This window comes from Zeus faber, assembly GCF_960531495.2.
Source record: "Zeus faber genome assembly, chromosome: 7".
Lineage (NCBI taxonomy): Eukaryota > Metazoa > Chordata > Actinopteri > Zeiformes > Zeidae > Zeus > Zeus faber.
Window position 1 is genome coordinate 17,501,737 of NC_137203.1, and position 10,942 is coordinate 17,512,678.

A 10,942-nucleotide genomic window follows, 5' to 3' on the forward strand; every position below is an offset into this window, starting at 1 on the left:
AAAATAAAAAAAAATTAAACTTTATATTTATTTGTGTCCATTTTTTTGTGTGTGGATATAAGCGCATTTATATAGATATCTATATAAGATTCTGAATTGTACTAACTGCACAATGGGTTTAAAACAGGGACTCGCAGCACAGGTCGTCTCACAAGGTGGGGCTGGGAGGAGAGCACCAAAAGGGGGCGGGCGTTAAAGGGACGTGAACGGCCAGCGGACCATTGAGCGGCCGATCTGCTTTCCCTCCGGCCAATCAAACAGCGGCCTCCCGAATCTAATGACAGGAAGTGAAATCACGTGACCAATCAGTATCGAGCATGCGTCGTGGGCGGTGTTTTGGTGACAGCTCCTGTTCGGCGTGGTTAGCTACGCCATGTCCTAGTGGCCCGGTAGTTATCTGCGTCTTTGATTGTTCATTGAAAAGAACGACAACATGACACATTTTAAATGAGAAAGCGGGCTCGTATACAGCGTGATAAACCTCGGTTTTATTTCCGGTGTTGTGCTTTACAGTCTAGCAGTAGCGAGTTAGCCCTACATCGCTCGGGTTAGCATCTCGAGCAGTGCTGGTGATAAATAGCTACTACTTATTAGCCGACGTCACTGGTCAGGATAATGGACGCTACCAGTTGATTTGCCGTGTTACTACTCTGCGAGTCGTCAGCGGGATTTAATTCAAGCTTCAGCCCTGCGTAACTTGATGCCGACCATGTAAAGAGGCAGTGAATGCCACGGTGAAATTCTCATGAGAACCATGTCTTGCAAGTCCACCAAAGTCGCTCCGAGTGTTGAGTTCGACCACAGCTGCTCGGACAGTGTGGAATATCTGACTCTCAACTTCGGCCCGTTTGAGACTGTCCATCGCTGGAGAAGGCTCCCCCCGTGTGACGAGTTCGTGGGTGCAAGGTAAACACGCAGACCGCATCTAACACTACTCACCGAACGGCAACGTCCGCTGTCATGTTGACACCCAGTGTCATAACGTCCCTCTCCATCCTTTGACTTTGTGCAGGCGCAGCAAGCACACCGTCGTGGCATACAGAGATGCCATTTATGTGTTTGGGGGAGATAATGGGTATGTATTTTTATTCTAGTCCATGGCATTGGTTGGTCATTTTCATCAGCCATGCTTAACTACAGCGGTTGACTACTGTTGCCCAATTTGAATGTAGAAAGAATATGCTGAATGATTTGCTGCGCTTCGACGTGAAGGACTGCTCATGGTGTCGGTGAGTAGACCAGTGTCAATGTGATCACAGTGATCAATGTTCTTTTCCACCATATATAGGCACAAGCAGTTAATAACTCGATGTCCCGCTTATGTCCATTTTTGTCTTGATGTTTTTAGTGCCTTCACCACAGGGACCCCGCCTGCACCCAGATATCACCACTCAGCTGTCGTCTATGGCAGCAGCATGTTTGTTTTCGGTGAGTTTATTTTGTTTATTTTCTGTGCAAATTGTTTCTCGGCGCTCATTGCAATGAGCTGATAGTAATCTTCGAACGCCTGACTTCTTATCTTTAAGGTGGCTACACTGGCGATATCTACTCAAATTCTAACTTGAAGAATAAAAACGACCTTTTCGAATACAAGTTTGCAACGGGGCAATGGACGGAATGGAAGGTGGACGGCAGGTAATCCATGAACCAGAAAGAATATTGATCGAAAGATTCACTTCCTTAAGAACATTGTTATTCATCAGTCTGTCTCCCATGTTAGCCTTCCAGTGGCCAGGTCAGCACACGGCGCCACAGTCTACAGTGACAAGCTTTGGATATTCGCTGGATATGACGGGAATGCCAGGTAGGTTCCCTGTCACATTTTGTTGCCCCCATCTTAATATACTGTATTAGTGACCAACAGAACAAAGTTTGATGATTTCCTTTCTCTACAGGTTGAATGACATGTGGACCATCAGTCTGCAGGACAGAGAACATGCGTGTTGGGAAGAGGCCAGTATATAGAACATTTTTCATCGGCAAGTATTATATTTCAATCACAGAGAAACTATGAATGTTTACATCTTTCTCTCCTCTCGTATCTAACAGATTGATCAGAGTGGCGAGATCCCTCCATCCTGCTGCAACTTCCCCGTAGCCGTATGCCATGACAAAATGTTTGTTTTTTCGGGACAGAGTGGAGCCAAAATCACCAACAACCTTTTTCAGTTTGAGTTTAAGGGCCACATGTGAGTAAGCCTCATGTGCGGTCACTCTTCCAACGGGTTCCAACTGTTTCGCCCCGTGTACTGAGTTGGGTTCATGCTTCCCCCTCAGGTGGACACGCATCCCGACTGAACATTTACTGCGGGGCTCCCCCCCGCCTCCGCAGAGACGCTATGGGCACACGATGGTAGCTTTCGATCGACACCTGTATGTGTTTGGAGGGGCCGCCGACAACACTCTGCCCAATGAGCTGCACTGCTATGATGTGGACTCTCAGACGTGGGAGGTGATCCATCCTAGCCTAGACAGTGAGGTCTGTACTGAAAACTTAACAAAATAAACCTGAACGAATCAAATTGCATGGGCTAAACGATCATTTTTAACTATAATGAAATTTGTGTATTGGTGATATGATACAGTTTTGTACTTATTTCAGGATCTTAAGATTAGTGTTACAATGACAATCACATATACAAGCTTATTGAATATGTTTGACTCAATATATGTTATCTTTTTGACAACCACATTCAGTATTTGGTTTCACTCCTCAGGAACTGCTGATGTTGATCAGCATAATTAAGGACCTCTCTCTTATTCCCTGTTTCCTCAGATGCCCAGTGGGAGACTGTTCCATGCCGCTGCAGTAATTCAGGATGCCATGTATATTTTTGGAGGGACAGTAGATAACAACGTGCGCAGTGGGGAGATGTATAGATTCCAGGTTTGGCTATTTTTGTGGAATTGTTCTCGCGCCTCCTGCACAAAAAAAAACCCCACATAATCGTTAGAAGTTTGTCCTGATACGTTCATTGATAGCAGATTTTCCTGCTTTCTTTCTACAGTTCTCCTGTTATCCAAAATGCACACTCCATGAGGACTATGGCAAACTGTGGGAGAACCGCCAGTTCTGTGATGTGGTGTTCATTCTGGGCGAGGTGGGATCTCATGGCTGTCATGTGCTGCAGAGATACTTAGCCGCCGCATGTTTGAGAATAACTCCATTGTGACTGGTACATTTTGTCCAGATGAAGTCTGTTTTAGCCTATTTTCCTCTGTTTTTGGTGTGCCAACTACAGAGGGAGGAAAGGGTCCTGGGGCATATTGCTATAGTGACTGCAAGATGCCAGTGGCTGAGGAAGAAGATCCTGCAGGCACGCGATCGGCAGAAACAGGTTGGAATCTCGTACCAATCACTATTGATCTCCGTTTTTTGCAGATTCATTCCTGCATAGTCATACAAGGTATACTAGTCTGCCAAATCTGACTTAGTCTCTAATAGTGAAATTAAACCACGGTAGTTCATGCATCTCAGTTAGTGCTTAAAATGTCAACATCTACAGGCTACAACTCAAATTCCATCTCCTACAATTGAATCTATGCTGAGTAAATACATAATTCCTAATATGTAAATAAACGGTTAAAATCAATGAAGTCAAAGTTAGAACCACTTTTTTTGTCTCTTGTTGGAAAATGCTTTGCATAGAGGATAAGTAATCCACTCCTCTCCTTCTGCTCCACCGTGTAGAAGAACAAGCAGGAGAGCTGCGAGGAGAGCGACGAGGGTCCGAGGGACGTCCCAGTGGGCCGGCCCTCGGCCACCCAGCTCATGCTGGAAGTGTCCATAAGGGAAGCGGAGGCCCAGCCCTTTGAAGTGCTAATGCAGTTCCTCTACACAGACAAAATCCAGTACCCACGCAGAGGTCGGCAACCCCCGCCCACCCAGTTCGCTCATTTAGTCCCTGTCCAGTGACTTCATCAATACCGATGGAAACTCGATGGATCATTTGTCTTTTCTCTCACTCTGCCCATCCAGGTCACGTCCAGGATGTGCTATTGATCATGGACGTCTACAAACTCGCCCTCAGTTTCAAGCTCTCGCGGCTGGAGCAGCTCTGTGTGCAGTACATCGAGGCGTCGGTCGACCTGCAGAACGTGCTGAGCGTTTGCGAGAACGCCAACAAGCTGCAGCTGGATCAGCTCAAGGTCGGTAAATGCAGCTCTTTAGAAGATGGAAGTGTGGAAACCTCTGATTTCGGTCGCACAATCAATTTATCCTCCTTCTAGGAACATTGCCTGAACTTCGTGGTGAAAGAGTCGCACTTCAACCAGGTTATTATGACCAAGGAGTTTGAACACCTCTCCACTCCTCTGATAGTTGAGATAGTGAGACGGAAACAGCAGCCTCCTCCCCGGCTGTACTCGGATCAGCCGGTGGATATAGGAACCTCCCTAGTGCAGGACATGAAGGCCTACCTGGAGGGAGGGGGGTTGGAGTTCTGTGACATCATCCTGCTTTTAGACGGACATCCGCGCCCCGCCCACAAAGCCATACTGGCCGCCCGCTCCAGGTGAGAACCGCTCTCCATGGGGTTCAAGCTTTTAACCTCTGGCCCATTGCAAATGACTCCGTCTCTAATCTTTCTAATGACTTTGTTCATCAGCTACTTTGAGGCCATGTTCCGCTCCTTCATGCCTGAGGACGGACAGGTGAACATCTCCATCGGGGAAATGGTTCCCAGCAAGCAGGCCTTTGAGTCCATGCTGCGCTACATCTACTACGGCGATGTCAACATGCCTCCGGAGGATTCTCTGTATCCTTTCAAAGTCACAGTTATTATTGGGAATTCAATGGGTCAGGTGATAGCTCCAGCTAATGTAGCATTCATATTCTTCATTATCTTCATCATGGGGTGTTTATGGGTTAATTCTGTCTAATGTGCAGGTTGCTGCTGTTGTTGCTTTTTCCCTCTAGGAAATCACGATTTTGTGATTGCAATAATCAAGTTTATTTATTATTATTATTATTATTATTATTATTATTTCCTTAACCACAGTATAGTCTCATGGGGATTCACAAGTATTTCAAATAGAAATCTCCATTCAACTCCATTCCCAAGTTTCTACTCAAGGAAAACCCCCCAGAATAATCAATGCAAATTTAACGTGTGTGTGTGTGTGTGTGTGTGTGTGTGTGTGTGTGTTTTTGCGGGAGCTTGCAATTTCACAACTTTTCTTTCTTTTATATTTTCATTGATAATAGTTAAACATTTTTGACTGGCTGTTGTAGTGCAAAACTAAGTGGTCCGTTATCTTTAGGTAATTCACAACCACTTGGATCTTGACTAGTTGTTACTTACTTAACTCTTGATCAGATACCTGTTTTCGGCGCCATATTACTACGGCTTTTCAAACAACAGACTGCAGGCGTACTGCAAGCAAAACCTGGAGATGAATGTCACAGTGGAGAACGTCCTACAGGTATCAGTAGGAAGCTGCGACCAAACTCTCTTGATGGGCTCTTGATGCCTCTTGAAATGTTTGATTGACTTGACGTTCCTCTTCTCTCTCTCTCTCTTTCTCTTTCAGATCCTGGAGGCGGCGGACAAGACCCAGGCCCTGGACATGAAGAAGCACTGCCTCCATATTATCGTCCACCAGTTCATCAAGGTGGGTGGGCTAGTGTCAGGGGTCTTGGGGGCGTGCTGCCCACTCACTGCAGCTGAGCTAACCCCCGAGCCCCCTCCTCTTTGTGGGAGACCGACTCCCTCGGCCTAGCGGAGCGCCCTTCCCGTTCCACACAGAGAAAAGACTGTTTACAGACAGACCGGCTGTATAAGCACCTTATCCCTTAATGTTGTGGCTCATTGTGCCTTTTGAAAGTGTTTGTGTTTTTAAAAGAGCAAATAAAAGCATGTGCACCCCCCTCATTGTGATCTTTATAGTTGTTGTACCGTTGCAAAAATAGTTTATTTCAGCTTCTACAACCTTTTTTTTTTTTTTTTTTTTTTTTTTTTTTTTGCAACTCCTTTGGTTCTCTGCATGAGTCATTTGGTGCTCCCCTACCTCTGCTTTTATGACTTATTCATTTATAGACTGCTTTTTTTCCCCCCACTCTCCTCCCCTCTCAAAGGTATCAAAGCTTCCCAATCTGCGCTCTCTCAGCCAACTTCTGCTGTTGGACATCATCGAGTCCCTGGCCACTCACATATCAGACAAACAGTGTGCTGAGATGGGCCCCGACATTTAAGGCCACCGTGGATAAGCACCTCCACGCTACTTCTAATCATTCCCTCGTCCCTGTTGAGTTTCGTTTTTTGTTACTTTTTTTTTTGTGTTGGACTTTGCATGTCAACTCCCAGTTGTTACTTTTATCCATGCTGGATGACATTGTACTGTTTCCTAGCGGATATATATACACTAGTAACACCATTAGGCAACCACAAGCTACACAAGCTTATTTATCGTTAAGACCGGGAGGAATCATTCTATTATCATTCTATACAAGACTAAATGAATCCGGTGGTTCTAAAGCTGACGTTTTTATGTACTCAAATACTGTAAGCCATTATCTGTATCATATATATTTAAATCTATATTTAAAATTTGATTTAATGTTCATTCTACACAGTATTGTGTATTTGCTGCTGTTGTCTGAGATATGCAATGTTACATTTCAAACTGGTTGCATTCTAGAAAGTTAAAAGTTAGTCTTGGTAAAGTTCCCAGACAATGATATGCAACTAAATCTAAACTTTGCAAAGCAAATATTGCAAAACATGATTTAATCGACATGTAATCAGAATAGCAAATACATGTAGGATTTGTATACGTATAATGTGTATAGTGTTTTTCCTGCAACTATTTCTGTTTTTCTTTGTATTTGACGATGGCACACAAATCTTGTATTTGTCAAATTAACCACTTGCCACAGTAGTTGGCTCACTGAACCTGTATAATAGTGACATTTTATTTTCAGTATACTTTGAAATGTATGCCCTAATCGGAACTATGTATTTAATGCCTTAATAAATATCTTTATGTAAAATGAATACTATTACTGAGTTCATCCAGCGGAGACTGGACTTGCACAATGAGTCTCATTCTGTGTGACGCACCCCTCAAAATGTTCTGGCAGAAGGTGCATTTCTAACTGTGCTGAGATGTCACTGAGCTGAACTGACCTCTCAGCTGTGATTTAAAACCAGTGTACATGGTTTAACGATTGCACAAGCTCCTACAAAATAGTAACTACAACATATCATTATATTGCATAATCCTTTTTGTGTATTAAAACATGCCATTTATTTTATCCTTGATGCTGACACAGATTATACTTTAGATTCCAAAGGTATAATATCCATGAAACAGATTCTGAATTATATAACCTGTACGCTGCAAGTTAGAAAATTGCAGATTTTAGCTGTAACTGTGCTGCATTTAAGGATGTGTTTATTGGAGTTCCTTCGATGAAATACTGAGTAGAAAGGAAATGTGCATCAGAAGATCCAGTGGGAAACTTGAACACTGTTTCAGACATCACAATCTTGATTTTAAACTTAATTCAAAACGGGAGGAACCTTTTAATTATTAAATTTGTTTTTGATAAATAGTTAACATAGAATATTTGCCTCTCTAACCAAGTACATCAAGTCCAGTCTTCAATCTCAAATCAGAATAAATCTGACTTAAGTGTCACAAAGTAATAAAATATTGAACTATTGAACTATTTGTAGATGTGTGAAACTTTCGTGGTGACTTTTCTCTCCATAATCGATGGCGACAGTCATTTCCGTCCAGTGAATTAAGGACACTGAGCTAAACATTGGATTGCAGGGTTGAGTTTCTCGTTCTCTGCCAGTCGTACATCACCACCTGTAGAAGCTTGCAGTGAACTCCCCGGGTTGCACCGGCATGTGGACGGTGGTGCTATGAACACAAGGTGCTATTCATGGCCTTGATACTTGAGATGCTTGGCAAAGCAAAAGCTCTTCTCTAGATTTTCTTTGGAAAGTCTTGATGACACCCTAATCTATTATCAATGACGTCCTCCAAAAATAATTATGACTTCAGAAGACAACCACGGACACTTAAAAAATGGGCGTTTGTTGTATAGTTCTTTACTTTTTGTGTGCTCCTCTGTGGCCAGCTTGCTCATGTTTCATTCATTTAAAACTGCTTGTGCGCACACTCCGCCCGGAGTCCCACTGGGAAGATCCAGTTTCATCAAAAAAAGCAGTGTTCATTGTTCGCAACAATGATATTTATCACTAAGAAAAAAAATACAATATGCCTCCTGTTGGCTCGGCCGTGGATTATCTCCCAGATATCTGGTGCATTTTTATTAAGGGGCTTGGTGAGGCGGGTGACCCAGTCAGTCCAAATACCTCAGAGGGAGGGACGGTCCACTCAGCCACTCTGTTACCTGCTCTTGGACCTGGAGACCTGGACAGAGGAGCAGAGACTGGAGTCGACAGTGTGTGTGTGTCACCGGCGAAACGAAAGTAGAAGCATAGAAGATGGTTTTTCTCACCCCGAAAACGATGCAAAGGACTGCGCTCTTTGTGACTTTTGGGGGTCTGGTTACCTCTGTCATCACCACTTTCCTCCCACTGTGGAAGACGATGAACTCGGACCTGAACGAGGTGGAGAACTGGTACTCCGGACTTTGGCACACCTGCATCTTCACCGAGGAGGTGGGAGTTCAGTGCAAGGCCTACGAGTCGATCCTGGGGCTCCCTACGGACCTGCAGGTATCCAGAGTGCTCATGCTGGTGTCCATTGGAACGGGCGTTCTAGCCGTTCTGGCGGCTTTCACGGGGATGGAAGGGGTGGAGCTGTGTCCCGGGCCCAAGGCTCTGAAGAGAGGACTCCTCATAATCAGCGGGGTGCTCTCCTGGGTGGCGGGCCTCACCACCCTGGCCCCCGTCTCCATCGTGGCCTACACCACCGTGGTGGAGTTCTGGGATGAGAACCTGCCCGACGTGGTGCCGCGCTGGGAGTTCGGGGAGGCCATGTTCTCCGGATGGTTCGCAGGTCTCGCCCTGGCGATCGGAGGTACACTGTTCTTTATCGCAGTTTGCATGCGGGACTACGACCAGCGACCGCCCAGCGTCCAAAACACACCGCAGGTCACGCGCAGAGAGAAGCCCTACCTGAAGACAGAGGTTCTATAGAAGCTCGGCTTGTAAATGATGACCCCAAAAATACTTGATTTTAGCAGGAAATGATGAGCTGGGGAAGATGTTTTTGAAAGCGCATTTGAATGCATTTTTTAATGTTTAGAATATGAATATCAATGCATTGATAGTCAAGTGTCTTGCTTTCTTTGGCTTTTTTTTTCTTTCTTTTTTTTTGGGGTCCATACATCAAACCAAGTGAAACCGAAATGTATTTTATATTGTGCATTTCTTCCAGCAAGTGCAGTGTGCTTTGAACAACAAGGGTTATGGTAAATGTTCTCCAGGTTCTTTTTACAGATTTGATGAGAATGAGGAAGTATTAGCAAAGTATTCACGCAGTACTCTAATACCACCTATTATCACGAAAAACACCAACATGCATTTGAAAATGTTTTGGAGGCCAGATTTGTAAAGGTCTCGAAGGTGCTGTTCTTGTATGTTACCCTCCATATGCAGCGGTAGAGAAGTGCTTCTTTACCAGTAGAGTAGTTTAGAAATTACATAAGCTTTACATAGTTTACATTCTGCACTTAACTTTATATACTGTTGGATGGAGTTTAAAATGTGCTGATGTGTTGTAGTATAAAGTGCTTCATAATTCGGAATCATCGAAAGTCCAAACCGTTAAGTCAGGTTCAGTTTCACAGGGGTTTGGTTATCCTCGCGCGCATGATCCCTCAAAGCTGAAAGGTTTTTTTTATACTTAATTGCACAGTTATATCACTGTGCCATGGCAGTGACATTGCAAGTATGGGCATCCTGTGTGAGGAAAAGGAATTTAAATACAACCACCCAATCTGTTGTAAAAACATACAGCTAAAGACATAAAGCTGAGTGAGGCTAGTTTCTCAAAAGCTAAGCTCCACCCTGTATCCACCCGTGTTCCCGTGTATTGAGTGAAGTATTCCGGGGACCATGATGAATTGCGTTCCTTGGGGTGTCTCTGCACGGCTGGCGCAGAAGGAAGCTTTGTTGATTGCAGTTGCATTCCAAGGCACAGCTCGGATGTGTTGGGTTTCATTTTCGGAGGGCCTTGCCACTGGGTGGCTGCCTCAGTACCGATGGCACGGACCGTTTTGGACCACTTTGAAGGTTTACGGCTTGTCCATCCGAAAACATATATGACTGAATTACATAAAAAAAAAACAATGAATCAAAAAGGCCACTTTATTAGACTATAGAATGACTTTTGTTATTTGGAAATGTTTCCATATTCCATATCTATTTACCTGTTCTGAAATGATTTATTTTATCTATATGATTGATTGACAAATGAGGTCGGGAACCTTTTTCCTGTTTGTCAGCAGATTATTAATAACATGTAAAACACCAGTCCATGGAATCCTATGATATAACTACTCTGAATACTATATTAAAGAAAATAAAATCACTATGAAAGACATTATTTTTAAGGGCCTCGTTTCTTCATTTTCTTTTACAAATAGTAGTTCAAACAGTTATTAGTTAGTTCTTTTTCAAAAACAAAATATAGTCAACACCGGGGAAGGCTGTGATTTACAAGCTCGACTTTAATCCATTGAAAGAGTATAAGATCAAATCAGTTGAAATGTTTCCACTGATATTTTGTCATATTTTAATATTTAAGTTTATAACCGTTTACACCCATCTGACATACGCAGCCTTTGGATTTAGTGCAACTTTCATCACTGCGTTCAGGGGCTTTGATTGGAGTGCTGCTTCAACTGAATGAGAGTGGGAGATGTGCCGGTGACGTAATGGTCTCGTCCCAGTCCCAGCTCGGACCACGGATCATTTATCTCACCGGACGGACCTTGACGCCGACAAAATGTGCTGCC

At 43.9% G+C, this 10,942-nt stretch overlaps 2 protein-coding genes across 2 annotated transcripts; both read left to right on the plus strand.

Annotated features, from left to right (window-relative positions):
* The first annotated feature begins 552 nt into the window (after nucleotides 1–552).
* On the plus strand, nucleotides 553–6,959 carry lztr1 (leucine zipper like post translational regulator 1). Its single transcript, XM_080004359.1, has 19 exons — nucleotides 553–906; nucleotides 1,013–1,075; nucleotides 1,173–1,229; nucleotides 1,349–1,428; nucleotides 1,527–1,635; nucleotides 1,721–1,804; nucleotides 1,896–1,953; nucleotides 2,050–2,189; nucleotides 2,278–2,479; nucleotides 2,777–2,887; nucleotides 3,009–3,101; nucleotides 3,243–3,338; nucleotides 3,692–3,866; nucleotides 3,980–4,149; nucleotides 4,231–4,514; nucleotides 4,608–4,757; nucleotides 5,319–5,424; nucleotides 5,533–5,613; nucleotides 6,077–6,959. The coding sequence occupies exons 1-19, from the start codon at nucleotides 746–748 to the stop codon at nucleotides 6,191–6,193; spliced, it is 2,337 nt and encodes a 778-aa protein (XP_079860485.1). The 5' UTR covers nucleotides 553–745; the 3' UTR covers nucleotides 6,194–6,959.
* A 1,503-nt stretch (nucleotides 6,960–8,462) lies between these two features.
* Nucleotides 8,463–9,119, plus strand: cldn26 (claudin 26; the record flags this gene model as incomplete). The annotated part of the gene is made up of 1 exon (XM_080004677.1): nucleotides 8,463–9,119. The coding sequence occupies one exon, from the start codon at nucleotides 8,463–8,465 to the stop codon at nucleotides 9,117–9,119; it is 657 nt and encodes a 218-aa protein (XP_079860803.1).
* Between the last annotated feature and the right edge of the window lie 1,823 nt (nucleotides 9,120–10,942).

Excerpts from the sequence above, each read along its gene's own strand:
- lztr1 (XM_080004359.1), top strand. The coding sequence starts at position 746 with ATGAGAACCATGTCTTGCAAGTCCACCAAAGTCGCTCCGAGTGTTGAG. Across the intron at positions 1,429-1,526 it reads CAGCAGCATGTTTGTTTTCG|GTGGCTACACTGGCGATATC; the intron begins GTGAGTTTATTT and ends CTTATCTTTAAG. Across the intron at positions 1,636-1,720 it reads GAATGGAAGGTGGACGGCAG|CCTTCCAGTGGCCAGGTCAG; the intron begins GTAATCCATGAA and ends CTCCCATGTTAG.